Below are 22,336 nucleotides of genomic sequence, written 5' to 3'. Positions count from 1 at the left end.
AGAAGTAAAAGAAGAAAAAGAAGAAGATGAAGAAGAAGACCAGCTTCACTGTCTTTGGAGCTGGAGAATAGATACAGTTTGTAGTGGAGAGTGTCAGGCGCACAGTGTGTGTGATATTGGATAAAAGCAGGCACGCTGACTTGTAGAGAAGCAGTGTACAGAAGCTTTTCAGCTGGTTCCCTTTTTGCAGTTTATGAAACTACCTCTGTTTTTGTGTAGGAGGGAGAAGAGGCTATTTTTTGGCAGTGCTTTTTGCGAGAATCATTTTAAGATAGCCCGAAAGATGTGAAACAGATGATGTCAGGCAGCTACTGATGACCTCTGCTAGACCGGGCAGATCCTCAGAACCTGATCTACATTTTTCCCAAGTTGATCTCATCAAACTTCAAAACATGATTTAGGTTGGCATGTCCAACTTCTGGCCCGTCAGTTTCTTTCTCCTTTTCCTTTTTTGTTCCCCTCATTTTTTTTTTTTTGGATGAATTTTCTTGTGCCACATATGAAATGCATACCAGTTAATATACACAATTAAGAAAACTTCCTTTTAAATATTTTTTACCATAACATTTTAAAGAATGGATGGGATGGTGCAGGCCCTGGTTGAATGCATCTGTTTAGAATGTGATTAACTCAGAAGAGCATTCTGTAACCTTTTTGCATTTTAACATATTCTGACTGTCCTGGCTATACCGTTGTGTCCCATAGATTATTTATTCATTTGGCATCTTCTGCTTTCTAGTTCCTTGGCCGTGGCAAAGCTTCCTGTTTAATGAGAGTGTTTTAGAAACTGGAATGGCTTGTGTTCTCAGGTTGGTTGGTCAGAGTGATTCAGACTTGGTGCTATTTTTGTCACAGCAGCGTACACAGTTGCTGTTAATTAAAGTAGTAAAGTGCAGCACCATACCTCTAAGTGCCTATGTTCAAATCATTGTATTGGAACTCATATAATGGGTACAGAACAGAAAAATGCACCCCCCCACACACATTTAGAGAATGTAAGCTATTCTATAGTGTAAATTGATTTCTCCTTAATTTGGTTCCCAAGGGCATCATGGAGATATAGAGATAGATACAGATATAGATATATACACAGATGTGTGTATATATATATAGTGAGTTTTGGACATGTATATAGCAAGTTTTGGACATGTTGCACTGCTACTTTTCATTCTAACCTCATTTGTTATGCTGCTCGTATCTATTCAGAATATATTAGAACTCCTCAAATTTAAGAAGATAGTGACAACCTTATATGTGGTCTTGAATGCCCAACTGAAAATTAAGTACTGCTTTTTGCCTTTTCTCCTTACACATATATCTAAGTGAATTGAAAACATTTATTGAGATGCAACCCAGTGTTTATAATTAAATAATTCGAATGCCATGATTTGTAAAAAGATTCAGTGAAATGGTGTTATTCTGTAAATTCAGTTTCTGTTAGGTATATGTATCTGTAAGTGATAGAAGTGCCAATGTGTTTGTAGGTGTCTTGGCTTCATTCTGAACAGAAGAGGCTAAGATGTCCTTTATGTGTTATCCTGAGCTTCTGTTTCTTATGCAGAGAAGAATGGAAAATAAACTGAACATTACTGAAAAGATCTTTTTTGATATGGGACAAGAACAATGATCCAATTTTCTTTGGGAAATTTAAATACCAGATCCAGCTCTTTTATTGGCCTTTGGCCAAAATATCCTGTGGAAAGTTTTATTAATAAAACATTATAGAATATGAACTACCCCCACACTAATAAAGTTTTTCTTAAATCACCTCATATAGATAGGTATAACAAGAAAGCTACGTATAGATTAGAATAAACAAAATATATGTAATAAAATGCAGATATTCTATTTACTTCATAACTTTCTAGTCGAATCCTCACACTGCAATTGTAACAAAATAACTCTGGTAATTTTGAATTTTTCTTAGAGTAAATGGGAAGATCAATCAACATAGTCTTTAAGACACAGAATAGTGGGAACTTTTCCTACTTTTCTAGCCTCTTCTGGTACTCTACTCCCCTATATTTTCCTTGTTTGAATTTTATTACCTTTATTCAACCTCTGGAACACACAGAACCCACACACCACCATTACACGCACATGTATGCACACACACACACACACACACACGGCCTTTGCCTATACTGTTTTCTTCTTTTGCAAAGCTCCTTGACCAAAAACCATACTCCAGGTCTTTGCGTAGTTAACTCCTATTCACTCTCCTCAAAATATGTTACTTTTTCATGTTACTGTCCATGAACTTGCATGCTTCAAACCTGGTTAAATCTTCCCCCAAACATTTGTCTTGTTTTAGATTCTAATAATGTTGTAGTTTACATTTATATTTGTGATAACTTGATGATATAGTGCCTGACACATAGTTACCATTCAAGAAATATTTATGGAATTAAAAGTGAATGAAATTACTAAATAGATAAATTCCACACTTGTCTTTTATCTTCTCATTTCTGTGTATATTAACATATAGATTAATTCAGCTTTTCTGTATTTTTGAAGAGATTTTACAATCTCCTTTGTGAGCCTGCCTTCGTATTTCTATAGTATAATATTTCTGGAAAAAGAAGTTCTTCCTTTTAACAACCTGGAGTCCCTGTTGGTGGCATAAATACCGTGGTTTTTAAACTCATTTCTATAACTTGGAGAAAATATCTGCTCATTAGCCTTGATGGAGTATTTATTTCTTTATCTGTAGACTATGCTTTCACTTTCGTAATCTCACTATCTTAATTTTGATTTTAGGTCATCTCTCAGCTCAGTGATTCTTTAAGATTCTAAGGGATACAGTTTTTTTTTTTTTTTTTTTTTTTTTTTTTTTTTTTTTAACCTGAGTTGACATTAAGAATCCCAAGGTAGTCCTAAATGTTCTGGCTTCTCTGTTGACATCAGTTTTACCTTGTAGGAATCACACACACTAGCAAGTGCTAGCCAGCATCCTCTGAAGGTACCTTTTCTCCATGGGGCCACTAAGAAAATAAGGCCACTAGTACTTAAAATATTGTTATCTTCTCAGATTGTTCTGGTGCTTTCTTAGCAGCATTGAGGAGGGTTTCAAGGAGGTTGGAAGTCTATCCTTCCGCATACACGAAAATTGGCAATCTTTGTCCCTTTTGACAGCTGGTGGCATCTTTCTGAAAAGCTTGCAAATCATAGATCGTTTCTTCATAATGAAACTTGTGTGGCTCAAATACAGTGGATTGAAATTTTTATGCCACGGTAAAATGCTCTAATTTAGATTCACAAAAGGATTCTGTACCCTTTACTTGGGAGAGCTGTGCAATTTGCCCATAAAAATACTGTTCAGCGCCATTAGTGCATACCGTAAGTGTTCAGCGACATCATATTCATTAAACAGCATAGCCCTATGCATAACCTTTTCAACCTTGAAACATACTTTTTCCCTTTGAAGAATGACAAACGGTGAAGAAGTAAGAGAGCTCCATAAGCAACACTGTTGCCTTGAAGGATGAACTTGAGAACTTTCGCTTGATCCCCTCACACAGAAAAAAAAAAAAGCCACCTTCAATCCTTTCTACCTGAGGCAATTTTTAATGTCTTTGCTGAGCTTATTCCATGTCTGAGAGATTTACCCCTGACTTCTGAACTTCAAACTTCAGATATAGATCTTTGCAGAAGAGAAACATTTTGAGGGCAATGATCAAAAATTCCTCAAATAATAGTTAATATACACCTACTGTGTCTCAGCTATAGGTATTGTCTTAGTTGCTGAGGACAGAGGTGATTATGGAACATTAACGTGCTTCTAGTTTCTGATCTTTAAATATCAGGTTTCCTAACTGGATTAGATAGATAGGGTGGGAGTGTGATGAGGAGGGAGTGGAGTAGGCAGCTCTGCTTTTAGAGCTAGGAGGAGGAATGTCTAAGGATTTTATTGATGAAAATACTGTTTTTTGGCAAGAACAGTGATAACCATAGCATTCATTCCACTGCTGTAATTGCCCTGTGTGTTCCTGGAGCACGGTGGCCAACCATTACTGACCCAGATCTTTGAGTATCTGGGGGAGTCTCTTTCTCAATTCTGCCCTCTTTCCCTGATTCCTTCAGGCATTCCTCAAACTTGTGAGATCTTTTCTCGTTTCCATTTTAGGTACACCTGAGAGCCTGGCAGAAAAAGAACGGCAGCTCTCCACTATGATTACCCAGCTGATCAGTTTACGGGAGCAGCTCCTGGCAGCGCACGATGAACAGAAAAAGCTGGCAGCCTCACAAATTGAGAAACAACGGCAGCAAATGGACCTTGCTCGCCAACAGCAAGAACAGGTGAGCCCTGCAAAAGGAGCTGACGAACTGGAGCTGTGGAATGTGCCAAGCTCAGCGCGTAATTACACTGATTGCTTTATTTGTTGTAAGCGTCCTCAAAAAAATAAATAAAAAATTAACAAGAAGGAAGGACAAGAAAAAAAGAACAAAGAGAGGGAGGGAGGGAGGGAAGGGAGGAAGAAAAGAAAGGCAGACAGAAAGAGAAAGAAGGAAAAAGAAAAGATAGAAAGAGACTTTCTGGAAATCTAGAGTCTTGAAGAAAACTGAGGAGATAAGGGGAGGACAAAGAAAGGCATCACAATAATCAGGAGTAACTGAAATAATACATTGTTCCAGAAAGCTCTGATTTATTTAATTACTCAGGGGCACTCATTCACATAGGAATTACAGCTAATCCCAGTATAGTTTAAGAGAAACGACCTCTTGGGGCTGTACTTCCTTATCCAGAGAAACAGAGTTCAGTTCTAGAAAAACTTTGGGTTTTTAAGCTACTGGTCTAATAATTTTCTCTAGCTTTAAAGACAGGGAAGCCACATCTTGGTTGCCCCCCAAATAACCCAGTTGTATACTTGGTGTTCCGGGTAATTATTAATACAGCACCCCTTCTACTCACAAGTGTTGTCTTGGTTTGGGTGATAACTTCTATGGTCATTATTTATAGCATAGGTAAATCATTGAAAACAACACATGGTTTATAAAAGAATTTGACTTGATTGACTTGGAAGTGAGAAAGAAGAAAAAAGAGCAAAGTATAAATGTGTATCTTTTAAAAAATAAATCATTTTCCCAAATGTTTTTCTTGTCTCATGGAGTACATTAATCTAACAACAGTGATCCTATAGAGTAGTCCCTGGTGCTTTAGATCAGACAGACTCAAATTAATGTGCAGTTTTTAGGAATCTGACATTATTACTGGAATTATCTTTTCAGTTAAATATATTTTATAGGGGTATATAGAGCAATATATGCTCTGTTGATTTTAATGAGTTGTGACGTCTGGTATTTTATGTGCTTGAATATTTGCCCACATGTAGGAATATGGACTTAGCCCCTAATGGAAAATAACATAAAGGAACACTGTAAAAAATCAGAAGTTAGAATGTCATTTAGCCATCCAGAGATGACACAGTAATTAACTATTGACACTTGTGAATAAGCTAGCACAAATTAATCTTGACACATTTGCAGACGAGTGATATCTTACAGTGAACACTTTGTAATTATATTTCAAAATGAAAATTAAATGACACTTAAAACTAGGTTGTCATGCTCAATGAAGCGAGCATGTAGCTCAACCGATTGGCAAATAAAATTCAGAATTTGAGCCACATGGTGCTTATGTACCATACTTCACTGTGTCAAACCCGTACGTCTAGAGTGGATGATAGAAATTGCACTGTGGTGTTCGGATGCATTTCTATGCAGCACTTTATCATTTAGGAGGGACCATCAATATTAGATGCCTAGTGGTGTTTCACTAGTTTGCTAAGAGGAAATAAATATTCACAGGATCCAGCATCTGTACCTAGAGCTGCAGAATGAGTTGTCCATTTCTGATTTGAGAGTGACAAGCAGAGTGGGCCGTTCCAGCCTAATTAAATACTCTTCATTTTGCCCATTAAATACTCTTCCACTTTGGGAAGCAGTCATCCCATTATCAAACTGTATTCTATTTTAGGTGCAGCTTTATCATGCCTTCCAGTATGAGCCAGTTATCACCAGAAATTATAAAGCAACATTTGGGAGCAGACTGCTATGTTGTCATTTTATGCTAAATGAAATGACGGGCATTTCCTCCTGTACTGGGCCACAGCATCAAAAAGGCTCAGGAGGAATGTGGCCAGGGACTGGGGCTGAGCCGTACTCACTTGGTACTCCATCGAGCCCATTCTAGAATCTTAGCTGTTGGTAAGAAGAATAAGTAGGAAGAAAACTGCTGCCTACAAGACGCACTAAACCAAAGTGACCAAGTGCTATTTGATCACTTTTCCCTACTGTTTCAAAAGCTGTCAGTGAATATATTTCTAATAAGGAGCATCTCCCTGGACTTAAAACTGTAACAGCTCAGTTTTTGAGGCAATAGGCATTCTGGTGCCCAGCTATGCTCCATAGTGAAGACCATTCTTCTAAAGACATTATGGACAGATCGAGTCCTCAATAGGGCTTGTATGAAATGGTTAATATTTCTTTTTATAGAAAAGATAACATATTAAGCTCTTCAGTGTAACAGTTGGGTGAAGCAAGGATGTGTGGATCCTGTACTATAAAATAAGCACATGACCCCCAAAAGCATAAATGGATAAATATTAAATCATAGCGCAGCTGGTCTTCAACAACAACAAAAAGCTAGCGAGTTTTTACTTTGCACTATTTTTGTGCCCCTTGATGATATATATCAGTGTACCAGTTACCAAACTCTTTCCATCAAAAAAGATTTCACCAAAGTAAATCATAACAAGTTATAAAAAACTTTTTCCTGTCTTTGCTTACAGATTTCTCTTTTATGCCCCAATTAAAATCTTTAGACAAATGTAATCAGAGTTTTGTTGTCTCAATCCTACAAAGATAAAATTTCTCAAATCCCCTAATTTCCCACTGACCAGTGAAGATTTAGACAAGATCAGCCACTTTCAGGGTGGTATGGCCGTAGACCCAGTGAAGATTTAGGTGAATTGCCCACAAATGCAGTACAACAGAGGTAGCTTTCACATGCAGCTAAAGCACAGAGATGGCAGAGTTCAAAAATTTTTTTTCCTGCAACTTTCATGTGATTAAACTCTTTCACACAGAGGTGCAGTAAAGCATTCTTGTAATGCCAGGAGAGACACCTGAGGTGATGGCAAAGGTGTAAGCATTTTATTTTAACTTAATGAAACTTTATTTCTGATAGATTGCAAGACAACAGCAGCAACTTCTGCAACAGCAGCACAAAATTAATCTCCTGCAGCAACAGATCCAGGTCAGTGTATTTTATTACCCTCATCTGATTATACTTAGCTACTTTCCTCCGTGAAAATGGAACTTAAAGTGCTGCAAATGTAACCCTCTCTTATAAACTGTAGTAATAGGGCTGTTGTTCAAGGATGTTGTGCACAGTTGTACAAGTGGATATAAGAAATATTGACTAGGTAGTGGTTGAAGCAATCCTCTCTAAAATTATGTGTAAGCAGCAAGAGCCATATCTTTTTTTCTTCTGCCATCTACCCAATGTGACCAAGTTAAGACATTTTGATTTCCAAGGGAGCATACCAGTGCTACATTTATTGCCCCCAACTGATTTGTGCTTTGTGTTTTAGTAAGTAATAGTATTATGGAGAGACGCTTACTTTTACTTACATGTTAATTCTCACTGGGCCAGTTATGAGAAGAATTGAGCAAAGGCTGCTAATAGTTAATTTGTTCCTTAGCAAATATTTAACTGTGTCCTTTCTAGATGCGGAGGGGAATATGAAGACCAGTGGGTAGTGGTCTGTCTTCAGGGCGCTCACAGTCTAGAAAAGAAAACTTGTTCTTGAGTAATTATAACTTTATTTACAGAGTTCCTTTTTCTTGTGGCTGTGCAAAATTTTAGATCATAATTATGGTGGTCTGGCCAGGGAAGGTGATGGTCTGACATCAATAATTCCTTTAGGTACTTAGTGATTCATTCAACTAATAGTTATTTGAGGAAGGGAAGTGGTTTCTATTTCTGAATAGGAACATAGGTGTGTGAGTTCTAGAAAGTGCTAGAATAAGAAATGGGGTGCCTGGCGATTAATCTTCAGGAATATTGGTTCCAGAGTTGTACTTAACCCACCATAAACTGTGTTTCTCTTGGTAACTGTAAATATTTTCTAAATTTTGAGGACTGTGATTTAATCTAGTTGAGCCAAAATAATCAGAATTATTACTTTTCTGAAGGTTAATTATATTATATATATTATATATGCCTTATGACATGATCAGATTATATACATATATATAATAGTTTATTCTAATCACCTACCTCGCTGATGACTACTAGATACTATAATTTAAATTTTTGCTTCATTTTATTAATTATTCTTAACTTCATTCTATTAATTATTCTTAATGTTCAAGGTAATAGTCATTGTATTTAAAACACTTTGTGTGTGAGGAAGTACCTTTGTGTCCGAAGAAGTACATTTGCCTAATTTGTATTTTTTCCTCAACTAACTGCACTAGAAGGTTTTAGCCAATGTTTTTGCTTCCTTGTTTTTGTTTTGAGTCTAGATTTCTACTTAAATATGTATGTTTCAAAATAGAATCCAAATATTGATGAGATTGAATGTCTTTGGCATTGATGATGGTCAGTCTTTACAATTAAATCTTGGAATAATTTTGTATCCTGATATGTCTTTTATAATTCATGCTGAGATTTTTTAATTAAATAACTGTCTAGGTGTTACCTTGTCCTGGCCTTATTAAAAATTTCAGTGAATTTCCTACTGCTAAGGTCAAGATTCTTAGCCTGTGGTTTCCTACATTTTTCTCTCAATCTCTCTCTAAGAACTCGGAAGGTGTTAAATAACATGATCATTTAGTTCTTTCTCTTCTATTTGTAAAGCAAGAATAGAAGGCCTGTAGATGTTTCTATATCAGTTAATTACTATTAATGTTTTTACTACCTCCTCCTTATTTATTTTTAACATATTTCACTTAGTTCAATGTTATACTATCTATCTTAACTGATGGTTCTCCATGAGACTGAAGAATTTAGATGAATGGCAACAAGTTTACAATATTTTTATGAACTGCTACTAGTATTTATTAGGTGTGATTTTGTAGTTATACCTTGATGTCTCTTTTAGGAAATTATGAGCATGATTTCAAGATATTTCTCTGCATGTTCAATTTGAGAAGACAGGAATAATTTTTTAAACATTATTGTAGAAGTTTCATTGGTTTTAATTATTGTAGATCTTTTCATTGTTGAAATTTTCAAAATTTGTGCTGATCAGCTCCTGGACTTAGCAGTATAAGTATAAAACTATAGAACTATTCAGTGTCAGACTTGCATTCATTTTAAGAAACAGAACTGTTTAGAATAAAAATTCATATTTTAAAGAATTAAAGGAAGAAGACCCATATTTACAGTTTACTCTGTCCTAAGCAACTGTTTAGTGACTTATTTTGTCAGTATTTATCTTATCAGTATGAGATCATTTGAAGAATTTTTCAAATCCTAAAACTCACTCCTTACACAGAACTTATTTATCTTCGATACTTACAAAGCAGGGCTTTATATTGAGACTTTAAGTTATTTCGTTGAAAACCGAATGGGTTCACTATATTTTCAAATATAGTTTTTAACAAGTCACAGACATGGTCAAATTGAGGAGAAACATTAGTGTTGGGCTAATTTAAATACACATTTTAAACAAAATATAAGGTTTAAGAAATGCATCAAACATTTTTAACCACGAAAAAGAAACATTCTCCTATCTGAAAAACAAACAGGAGAAAGAATAAAATGAAATGATTTGAAATGAAGTATATCTTTTCTTCCAAAAGCAAATAAAGACAATTTGAGGAAGTTACATATTTTCCTTTCCTTTTGCATTTTTGGTTCCTAGAACCTATTAGCTAGCACAGTCAGCAGAAATAAGCCATGGCAAGAGCTACGAGTTATGAATAGAGTATCAGGTAGCTATATTCCAGACTATTCCTCTAGCTTAGAATGCTGACTTCTAAATTAGTAATTATGGCTCGCAGTTTCCAAACTTTAACAGAAAGAAAGGGCAGAGTGTCTAACCTCTGGTAACAACTGCACATAAACACATTTGGGTCTGTTATAAAGGGTAAAAATAAAAACCTGGATGGTTCACACAAATTGTACAACAGAATCTTTCACTATAATTAGGAAAAAGCATGATTAAGATCATATTTAAAAATTCCCATGCTTATTTTATTTTTTAGTCATTTTGATAAATCCTGACTAAACTTTAAAAGAGATACAGACCATGTAAGTGTTGTTGAAAAGTGTGATGAATGATTTTGTGAACTGTTATTATATTTTTGATGAGGCAGTTTCTACCATTTAAAAATCAGGATCATAATTTTAAGTGATTATTAAAATATTTTAATATTAGCAAATCTTTTAGGAGGCTGTTTGCTTAGTGAATTCAAATCCCTATTTGTGCTTTGAAGAAAATGGTGATTCTTCTAATTTGTTACATATTAAGTAATTCTCCTGATTGGAGTCCAGAGAAATTAGATATTTTAAATATTTCTAAGGCAGAAATAGCCCAATTTTATTAACTCTTTGTAAAGCAAAACTAATAGATCATGGGATATGGATCCTTGGCATTGCCTGTAGTTACAAAGAGCAGATAGCTACTTCAATGATTTCACTGTCCCAACCCCACCCATTCCCCTATAGTATTTAAGCAATATTTTAATACATTTTATGTTAACTGATAAATAAAATTGTTTTAATGCATGAGATAGTTATAAACAGATCAATCATATATATAGTATTTTAATCAACTATTAAAAAATATTTTATCATGATCTCTTGATCCATCCAAATATTCATTCATCTAACGTCATTGGACCATACTATGGTTTTGAAGTGGGAGAAGATATTCTTGACGGACACAATGTATCACATTCTTTGCTTTCTATAGCATGTCAATAGAATACATTCAAAGATGTCATTTTATGACTAGAACAAAGTCTTTGCAAAAGAATCCATGTCATTAAAATATGTCTGTGAGAAGGTCTTCCAGGGATAAATGGTATTAAGCAATTATTTAAATGTCTCTCAGACCTCAAATGTAGAGTTATTCAAGTTTCTTATATGTTGTGCTGGTCAGACAATATTCTTACTCACGTGACTGACTGAAAAATAGTCTCTTAAGAATAGACTGGTGGGTTGGGATTTTATTTGAAGATTTTGCATTCTGGGCTGGGGGCCAATGATTTTGTCAACTGGTATACGTGCATATTTTTGAGTATAAAGGTGAGAGTTGAAATTGTTACACACATTTTCTTTATGATTAATACACGATATTTCTTGTTGTTCTCTCATCATTTCTTGTTAGGTAGCAAATTCGGTCTATAAAAATAGCTGAAGTGAATTCTATTGCTGTTTCTTGCAGTACTCTTTGTCTTATCGAAAACTTTCTTGTAAATGCTGTCCTACACGCTGCTTATTTACTTTGTTGTTTCATTAAAGCTTCATTCTGTTCTTAAGAATTCATGAATATTTTTCATGCATAATGCTTTCTAGTTTGATTATAATATATTACTGTGTGCTGTGGGCATATACTGTGTATCTCTGTGTTTGCCATGTGTTAAAACATCATTAAATGTGTTTTCCTTTCTTCCTGTGTGGGAATCACAGAGACATTTAATATTATAAGCAGGAAAGTGATTGTCTTTAAACAATTAGAGTGACTTGAGATGTACCCTCATCTTTTAAGGAGATAAACCTCGCCTTTTGTTGCCTTCAGTGTGATTAACTACAGGCATTTTAGGTATCTACTCAGCAGAATAAAGGACTACCTTTTTATGTGAAGTAGTTGTCTGGAGATCAGAAATAATTACTTTGTACATTAGCCTTCATGGCCTGCTTGACCTGGTTAATTAATTTTTTGCTAGCATAATAATAATAGATATATATTTGAAGATATGCCTCATCGTTAAGTATCTAATTGACCTCTAATTTTAAGAGCTGGACCTTCCATTTATTGTCTTTTGGAGATAGAGCAGACAACTGAAAAACTGAGGACAGTCTGGAGCTGACTTCCAGTCTCTTGCGGTCTCTCTGTCTTAGGTTGTGTTCCTTTGCTAATTGCATTTAGCTTTGATAAACAAAAGGCAATTGCAATGATCCTGTTTTGGCTCTAGTAGTTGTTGTTTTGTGTGTGTGGGTTATTGATCAGGTAATGGATCTCCCTCCAAAAGCCTCTGAAAAGAATCAAATAAACCTATTGAAAGTAATTTGATACTTCTATTGGCACTGTACATGTATCTGATACTCTTTTGCAATGAAATGAGTGTTATAAACAAAGCTTAGAAGTCTAGCATTAGCCCCCAGCTTCAGCAAGCCCTGAAAGTATTTTGTAATTCTATCTTCAATCATGAATTAGCCAGGAAAAACAGACCCCCTCTCCTCTCTTTATTTCTCTGCTGTGTGCTGTTTTTAATTTCCCACAGGCAAGCTGTTGTGATCTTCTTTGGAAGTTTAAAATGAAGATAAAAATGCAAATCTAATTATTTCTTTTATGTAATCTAATTAACTTTTTAAGTAATGATAGATGTTCTATAGCCTGCTTCAAACAGTTTAATAGTAAAATTTCTGGATTATAAAGAATAGGTAAAACTCCTATAATTTATGAATAGCAATAGCTGTAACAGCTAAAATTACAAATACTTGTTATGGATTAAAACTACACATTAATCATGCTACACTGTTTAAGTTGGAAGGGAGCTACAAGTAAGAAAAGACCTGACCAGATCCTATGAGCTACTATATGGAAATTAATCAGCTAGCTACCTGTTTTCCAAGTGTGGCTTTATGGCAAAAGGTCTTACTCAGCAGACCAAAACCTGATGGTGAACCTCAGTGTTTTTCCTGCATGGTCCTTCAGCTGTTTCACCCTCTGTGCCTGACACTCCATCCTTTATTTTATCTTCTTATACTCACTTCTCAGATCCCACTCCCCAGCTCTCTTCTAAACCGTGATGCTAAAAGTTCAGGTAAATCAATCTGTGCTTCTTTCTGCAATTAAAGTGGGAGAATGCTAGGCTTCTTCAGAGGCAAAGTGGGCTACAGTAGAAGGGGCAGATGGTCTGGATGGTGCTAGCATGTGACGTTACATAATGTTGACTCAATCTTTCAGGGACAGTGTGTCTCTCTTATATTTGTTTCTTGATCATTTGTATTACACTGAAGGTCCAGTTTAGTGATAGTCTTTAATACCTTTCTAATCTATGTGGGTGTGTTTGTGTGTTGTGTGTGTGAAAGGAGAGAGAGATGAGAGAGAGAAGAGAGAGAGAGGAGAGAGAGAAGAGAGAGAGAGAGAAGAGAGAGAAGAGAGAGAAGAGAGAAAGAGAGGAGAGAGGTTGGTTTATCAGTGAGTGGAGAGTCAGGTTTATCAGGAACTTGGAAATGGTTGATGGAGAATTAGGCAAAGCTGCCTGGAGATTGTACGAAAGGGAGCATGGCATTTTATTCTAGAAAAACAGGGTCAAATTTTCACCTTTCACATTAAAGTGGTTCTTGCTATTAGATCGATAGTGCTTGTGAAATTAGAAGGATAGTAAATGAACCTTTCCAATTTATTTTATAGCTTTTTAAACACAGATGACGTTATATGATGTAGCAGCACAAAATGCAAAAGTCCTTCTTGTTTAAAATAAAGTTGTTCATATAAATCTTATGTACACCATCTCCTGTAAGTCAAGCATTTGCCTAGCTTTTTTGAATTATGTCTATACTTAGAATTTAAGAAGTTAAACAGTATGCATACCAGACTTGAGAGATGGGAAATAAAAATTGATATACTGTGTGACACTTGATATAGCACAGGGAAATATCTTTTAAATGTTGAGGGATGTACTGACATAACCATTTTTAATTCGCATATAGTAACTTTCACTCAAAGTTATTAATATTAGAGCCAGATCTTTTTACTTGTTCAAAATAAAAGAAAATAAATGATGCAAAAGGTGTAATGTCTCCTGTGAGGCAGTGGATTAATTTTATCCACCACACAATCCATTAAGAAAATTTAAAGTTCTGATATTTACAAGGAAAGTTAAGGGAGTTACAGGTCAGAATAAATAGAATCCCTCCTCAGTCTGGTTAAAGTCCTGAGTTTTGTTGCATGTATATTTTATTGGAAGAATTTTAGCTTAAAGTGTAAATATTGTACATAAAAATTAGGTGGATGTTTCCCAAGTTGGATGTGGTGGAAGTCATTTGTGGAGAATTAGTGCACTGTAGGATTCATCTAAGTGAATGGAACCTGAGGATGCAGAAACCTGAAACCTCCAAGAACAAGGACCTCCAGCTGCTGGTGCAGATATTCATTTATCCTAAAGGTTCCCCACTCCATTCTGTGGCTGTAAGTGCCTCCTTCCTCTTGACTTATACTCGGGAAAGAAGATGAAGAGAAAGACAATACACATGAACAGAAAGCTGTCATCTTATTTAGTGATGAGTAATGGAGGTTTGAGAAAAGAAAAACTCAAGCTTTTTCTTTACATAACTCTGTTTAATGTTTTTGTAATGCTTTATACATAATCAGGTTTCTACATCTTTTTCTTCTGAAGGCAAGATGGAGTGGAGCGACGATTAGGTGACCTGGTATTCTTTCGTGTGGAAAAGCCCTTTGGTACTGGCAGAAATGAGCTCACAGAACTATTAGGTTCTATCCAGAGGCTAGCCTGAGAAGATCAGATAGATCAGGAAACAAACAGGCACAAAGGATAAGCACAAACAACACAAATGCTGAAACAACAGATGGGGGAATTCCAGCTCATTACTGAACTATCTTTAATGCAAGCCTAGAAACTACAGCTCTTGAAGTTGCCATACACACAGCTACTTTTCTGTTAAGATTTTCTGCTTTGATTCTAATGTGGATTGTCACATCCACTGGTTTCTGAGAGGACCCATTCATGGACTCCATGTAGGATGGACATATATCATGAAAACTCTTAAACTCCTATGGACCCCTTGTGGGAGAGAGTTCAGATTATAGTGGTCAATAGAAAAGATAATCTGAGCTCTGTGTTTAGGACCTTGGCCTCCATATTGATCCAGTAACTTGCCCTCTCAGTAACATTGAGTACTGACTGTAGGGACCCTGATTTGTGTTACAATGCATACATCAAGTGGTTATGAATATAATTTTAAGGCAAATGCCATCAAGTAGTAGAATTATAGTTAAACTATTTTTTCTTGTTTTAGTTTTCTAAACGAACTTTCTAACACATGCTGCTCTTAAATTAGAAAAAAGTTGGTTTAAAAGATTTAGATGTACATGAAAAGAACCCTGATTTTAATACTAATAAAATCATCAAATTTATCATGTATTCATGTGATGAACTACCATGGACTGTAAAAAATAATACTTACAAGTAATTTTTAATAATTTGGGATAATGTTGTAACATTAAATGGAAAAATCCTAAAACATAGTAATATAAATGCAATAAGATTTTAACTACATAAAAACACACATTGAGAAAAAGTCTGGAAGCAAATGCAATGCTTTTATAAATAACATTATTGCTCCACTTTATGCAAAGAATTGGCATCTATCTCTTTACATGTGATCACCCTTGAACTGAGTATAATCACCAAATCTTAGGATTTGATTGTCATACTTGATTTCTTTCTTTTAAATTGAGCTTATACTTAAAAAATAAAAGCAAGTCTCAAGACAGCTGGAAAAATATGCAAGTATAGATCTTTCCAGTGCTTTCAATCTGTTTCACTGGTATCTGTATCTGTTTCTAACTCTTAGTCATTCTCCCATCCAATTCTCCCAACCAAGTTAATTCCACAGATTCACATGTTCTCCTTAAGGAGAACCACAATTCTCCTTAAGGAGAACCTCCTTAAGGAGGCCACAATTTCAAACCCAGGAAAAGGAGGAGGTATGGAGAAGATTACTGACCTGCTCTCGACAGGACTATGTTCTTCTCCCTTCTATGGAAGAGATGTGGCCCCAATCTGAGGACAAAATAACATTACCGCAGCAACAAATTAGATCAGTGACAGAAAGAAGCCCGATTTTGACTCGGGATGTCTATACCTAGTCTTTGTTCTATACTAATTGCTTGTCCTCCAGCAAATGACTTTCATGTTGTATATTTAAAATAAGGATTCTAAAGATTATTGGAAAACTGACCTCTGACTCTGGATGATAGGAATGGCTCAGGCCTTAGAAAAGAAGAGAGCAGGTTTGTTTTTGTTTTTTGTTTTTTAACTGGTATTTAACTCAGAGCCTTTACTCTGAGCTATACTTCCAGGCATATACAGGTTCTGGGATTGTAGGTATGTTCTGGAATTATAGGTGTATATCACCATGCCCTACCACAGTAAGTAATCTTGTTGATGAAGTTTGAAGGTAAATGTCAAATGTGGTACAGGGTAAGCTACATCCACGTAGGAGCACTGTTTTCATTGTAAACCATCAAAGGGTTTGAGATCACGAGGTTCAATTCATGTTTCCTTTGTGAAATATTGTGATGGTTGTAATAGTTGCCACATAAGATGATGGCTATGGTGGAATTTTAGAAAAATACATCTGGGAAGATGGTGTATAAATGCTTGCTTTCAGGATGTAGAAAACACTTTTCTGTAGCCAATGACAAGCTTTTAGTTTTAGGGCTATATAATGGAAAGGGTGACACAGACTTAATATTAGTGTTGCAAGAAAAATATTGTAATTTTTGGGAAAAAATCCATGTAGCTTTTCTAAGTATTAATTGCAGGAAATTACAGCATATCCTATTGAAGTATTATGTCAGTGGCATATATAGCATATAACACCTTTCCCTAGTCTCCGTTGTTTTCACTATGTGTTGCATTTTCATTTGAGAGGAGACGTGTTGAGCAAGTAGAACACTCTCTAACTGTGGGAGTAGTGCTGAGTGTGGTTCAGACTGTCTGAAAAATATTAACCTATGAACGGGAGACTTCTTGGTTATGCTTCCCGGAAATAGGTTTCCTGCTTAACGAATAACATTGATGTGGATATTCTTTTGACCATTTCCTCATTGCAACTAGTTAAGTGTCATCTTCTGGTCCTAATAAATTTTCCAACTACAATTTATTTATTGGGCTGTAAGATAAAAAATGAGAAAATTTCATTTCTGTTGTGTGCTAGAACTTAATATGGTTTTCAAATTTCCTCCCATTTTGTTTGAAGTAAATAGGGTAATTACTCACTAAAATTCTAATATCTTTCAGGGCTTTAGGGATGAATGTAAAACAGAACTATGTAATGTTTTATTTAAGCAAATCCATGTTCTTATTAGGCAGTTCACCTTAATGTCATTTTTGTAAGTAAACTGTTTTTTTTTTTTCAAGAGTTATTTAATTAATTTTGTTGTACTACCACATTCTGACATCTGCCTTGTTAAGGCCTGCAGGATCTGATTTGTGGTTTAAAAATGAAAATAATTTGTTATTTGAAAAATGATAAATCATTTGGGAATGATACATAAATATGAATGTGAAAGAGTCCGAGACCCACTTTTCTTTTATTTTTCCTTTTAGGCTAAGGCACATGTGTGGTTATCTGTGTTCCCATAACGTGTGCCAGCTCTATGTCCGTCCAGTTTCTAAATATGAATGAAACTCCCTCTGAAAAACCTGCTGCCCTGTTAGCTTCTTGGACCGTTTATGGTCCCCATTTATTGCAGGGATTTACCATATAACCAATGGGTGAATCTGGTTCTACTTATCAAATCCAGATCTGCTTTTCTTTTCCCCTGCTGAGGAGGGTGAAGTTCCTGGGCCACCAGCTTCTTATTTGGAGGTTCATGGCATCTTGAGAATTGAAACTGTCAGCCCTGGAACACCCAATGTTTCTGTGGAAAGATTAACATTGCTAAATCACCCTTGATAAGTTTTCTGTACATGCAGCACAGCTGAAACAAGCGTTTTACTTCTAAATAAAGGGTTTATTTTAATAATTATGGACAAGTACTCATTCCCACATAGTCCTCCTCTCTTCTACTTTGGAGAAAAGTAGGTCTCAGCCGCAATGCTTTTAAAGTCTGCTTGGTAATCTTTCACCATAACCTCCATGTTTTTCCCAAGGGAAGGAGTAAGTGAGGTATGAGGGAGGGGACAGCACGTAAGATTTACATAAATGGTAATGTGGTCTTTCTCAAAAGAGCATTATGTTTTACTTGGAGAGGAGAATGTGAGGAAGGTATTTGGTTGGGTTTACAAGAAGGCCATTTCACTTCCCCAGTCAAAGGATCTGGTTGTCATTGGAATCTCCACCCTGAGAGAACATGTCGCCCTGGTGCTCTAAAGAGACAAATGTATTGAATCTGTTGACCCCAAAAGGTATGTTTAAAAGTAGTCGGGAGAGGGGTGGGGATTTAGCTCAGTGGCAAAGCGCCTGCCTGGCAAGCGCAAGGTCGTGAGTTCGGTTCCTGGTACCGGAGAAAAACAACAAAACACAAACAAAAAAAAAAAGTAGCTGGGAGATATACCTGCAACCCACACAATGAGTCTTCTTGTTATTAAGTATGAAGTGTGCGAAAGATATCTGGGAAGAAATCTAAGGGGAAACAGCCTTTCATGTACACTGAAAATGTGTGAGGACAGCCTCGATATCTTTTTGACTAAAGAAGTCTTACTGCATTTTGAAAAAAATGAACACTTTAATTTTTTAAAACTTACTAGCTTTAAATTGTAAAAGAAGGAGAAAAGACTTAGAAAAGCATTCACAGCGCTATGCGTTAAGTGAAGCAGAGGAACTGATTTATGGAGTTTCCTACACATTCTGCGAAGGGTAAGCATTGCTAGCAGAGTGAGTGGCAGCCTCTGGGAGCTGAACAGGCCCCAGGGACTGGTCTTTGTTCCTCTGGTCTTGACAGGCATGTGTCTCTGTTAAATGAGGGCTTAATCTCTCTCATATGTGAACAATTTCCAAGCCCAACAAAGGCAGCCAGGACCCAGGCCATTTAAAAGAATCAGCATAGGAGGAAGCATTCTTTTCTTTTAAGAGAAAAAAATAAAATGAAATTTCAAAACAAGACCATAGGAGAGTAACAGTGGTTAATGCATTGTGCATTGTACTTTAAATTAGGTACTCAGAGTACAAGATATCAGCATTTAATTGTCCAAACAATATTAGCACAAACCTTTCTTTTCAATGAAGGAAGAGAAATTAGTAGTATAACTATCTTAACTAATATATATATATATTTATATATATACAGGGTTTTTTTTTGGCTTTTCCCTAGAGGAAGCATTTTTGAAGACAGAAGATGCTAAAGGACTAATTACTCTCCAAGCCATAGCTACTATTTTGCTCTTTCCCTATTCAAGATTTATTAACATAGATCTCTTCCACATTTTTCTTTCACACACACGTTAAAATTACAAAGGTATATGTTTATTCTTTGTGAAATAGCCATTTGTTGCTCTCTGCTCCTTGAGAAGAGGTGCGCCCTCAGCAGTTGTGGTGAATATCATGGAATATTAATTCACTAGAGGGGGAGGGGAGAGGCTAATGTACCTTGGTTCTTTTCTGTCTCAAGTGGAAGTAATTTAAACAATTTGCTAAGCAGCATCCTTGTCAATACTGTGAACTAATTCTTTTGGCAGTACTTGCATAAAATGTGGAGATCTTTATTTCAACATTTCTCTGGGAGTTTTAAGTTATGATTTTTTTTAGCTTCTCTCAATTTCTGGGAAAAAATTCTTATTGCTAAAGGGACCTATGTAAGAGGCTACAGGTATGTTTCTATTTTCACTTTTCATTTTTTAAGGCTTTGTAAACTAGGTAATCTTTCCATGTTGACTTGTTATAATCCTTATTAGCACTTTATCTCAATTTTGACTACTAAATTTTAAATTTCTGTACTTTTCAAGCTTGACATCGTTAGCAAATAATGATATACAAATCAGCATTTAAATATTTGCATAACTATTTTGTCATATTACATTTTAAAGAGAAATATAAACAATAATCATCTACTTCATCAGTTGAATGTTTTTAAAGCAGAACATTCCAATTTTTTGAATTGTTTGCAAAGAATTGTCTGTAAATGAAGATCTTATCCAACTTTAAACTTCTGTCTTATAAGAATAAAAGTATAGATTTGTTAAATGGAATACATAAATTTATTTCCTACCATCCTCAATAAATATATTTAAAAATCTGCCCAAAACATTTAAATCTACACTTTAAACTTTTTTTTTTTTGGTCGTTTTTTGAGACATGGTTTCACTATGCAGCTTAGGCTGACCTTGAATTCACTTTGTAGCCAAGGCTGGCCTCGAACTTGCAGCAATCCTCCTGCCTCAGCCTCCCTAGTGCTGGGATTACAGGCATGCACCAGCGCACCTGGCTTATATTTTAAACTTTTAACATAAAAGGATTAGAAAATCTTCAAATATGGGCACTTGGGCACAAGCCAGACATGTACCATTATCATTTTATGGGAACAATATTCTGCTGTACATAAGCTCTGTATGGTACAATAAAAAAGGAGGGCTAACTGTTCATTTTATTTGTAATGATGGACAGCTGACAGGTGATCTATATGATTGCATCTGCTTATCAAAGTGGTCATGATGAATGAACTGGACTTTTTTTTTGTATGTCATTAGAAGTTGTTGTTGAAAAACCACAATTTTCACTCAATGACTATTTCTTCTACTGGGTAGATAACTCCCGAGAGTATCTGAGCCCAGCATACAGCTGTGATGGTCTAACTCTGAAGGAAGAGGTGGTATCTTAGAATGTAAAATGGTGTCTATGTAACTTGCAGAAGAAAAAGGTAAAAGCCATTTCCTTCCAAGTGCTTTTGCTTAACTTCCTTGCTTTCTACCCCAGAAATCCCATGGTTTCCTTACTAAAGTGTGTTTTAGTAGAAATAACAGATGCCAAATCAAGCCATCTTTATTGCAGATAAGGAGTATATCTGAATATAAAAACCAATAGGACCTTCAGAAATGAAAGTCAAAAGAAATTCTAGGATCTTTATTTCTGACCTGAATTAATATTAGGCTTGCTTCCCCTTTGCTACTTAGAATGTTCAAAATTAGCAATCCATATCATTTCTTTATAAACCTCCCTCAGTTTCATATTTCCTGTTTTTATACATGACATCTTCACTCCAAGTCAGATTTGATATCTTCATAATAGAATTACCAACTGTAGTCCAATTTATCTGAAAATGTCTCAAAATTGTCATTTCTTTTTTAATTCTACTGTCACTAATATGATCCAGGTTATCAGCACTTTATGACAAAAGTGCTGAAGAGAGTATTAAATTATTTTCTTACTTCTAGACCATTGCTTTGCACTTCATTGTACATATCTATCCCAGGGTGTTTCTCCTAAAGCAGATTCTCTGTGTTTCTCTTGTGCTTAGGAGTTTCCAAGGGAGTTCTATTGATTGTGCTTTTGCTTTAACAAATTTTCATGAAGTGCTTGTGTTCCCCACACTCTTCTAGTCTTCGAGGGTATGGCAGTCTACCAAAATCTCTGCTGCTACTAAGTTTACATTCCAGTGGGGGCAGACAGATAATAAAAGGGATAAGTAACATTATAGCATGCTAGGAGAACTGCTGTGTAGAAAAGACCAGGCAGGGTAAATAGGCAGGAAAGAGGGACTGCAATTATGAACACGGTGTTTGAGTAAGTACTTAACAGAAAAGGCAACCTTTGAGCACAAGACCCTAAGAAACTGAGGAAGCAAATCACGTGGGTAGGTGGAGAAAGACTGTCAGAGAAAGGAAAGAGCAGACACGAACTTGTATAAGGTAGGAGCAAGCCCACTGTATTCAAGGAAATTTAAGGCGCTGGTCCTGCTGGCAGGCGGGAGTAACAAAAGGCAGAAGAGGAGGAAATATGAATGCAGAAGGCCCTTTACTCCCGTCTGGAAGTGCTATGGGAGGCCACTGAGAAGAGTAACCTGGGATTTGATTTGGGTTTCTGAGGCTCCTTCTGGCTCCTGTGTCGCAGGTAGACTGAAGGAGCCAAGAGTGAAAGCGGAGAGAGCAGGGGAAGGTTAATAAAACAAAACATACTGGTTCCTGACTGCGGTGGATAGGGAAAAGCGGTTAGACTCTGAGTATATTGTGAGAGGAAAGCCAAAGAGATTTGGACTGAACAGGAAAGAGAAAAGTCAAGAGTCTGACTGCAAGGATTTGGACCTACACAGCTTAAAAAAAAAAACGGAGTGGACGTTTCACTGGGATTCTGCCATTCACCGGAAAAACTGTAAGAGAACAGATGTCAGCATGGAGTGAGTGACGTGAGGATGAACATTGCAAGAGTTTATCTTGAAGTGATAAATTGAAATTCTTAGAAATATAGGAG

The 22,336-nt window shown here is 35.9% G+C and overlaps 1 protein-coding gene across 26 annotated transcripts in view; it reads left to right on the top strand.

Moving 5' to 3' along the window:
• The window catches only part of Sox6 (SRY (sex determining region Y)-box 6), a 566,848-nt gene that overhangs the window by 372,017 nt on the left and 172,495 nt on the right, over positions 1-22,336 (top strand). For all 26 annotated transcript variants that reach the window (XM_013511918.1, XM_013511927.1, XM_013511917.1 and 23 more), the window contains 2 exons: positions 4,127-4,299; positions 7,190-7,258. In XM_013511918.1, the coding sequence (XP_013367372.1) occupies positions 4,127-4,299; positions 7,190-7,258 (242 nt within the window). The remainder of the gene's footprint in view (positions 1-4,126; positions 4,300-7,189; positions 7,259-22,336) is intronic.

Source organism: Chinchilla lanigera, unplaced genomic scaffold (genome assembly GCF_000276665.1).
Source record: "Chinchilla lanigera isolate Chin_1 unplaced genomic scaffold, ChiLan1.0 scaffold00013, whole genome shotgun sequence".
Lineage (NCBI taxonomy): Eukaryota > Metazoa > Chordata > Mammalia > Rodentia > Chinchillidae > Chinchilla > Chinchilla lanigera.
The sequence above is the reverse complement of the archived record's forward strand: the minus strand, read 5'-3'. Positions and strand labels throughout refer to the sequence as shown.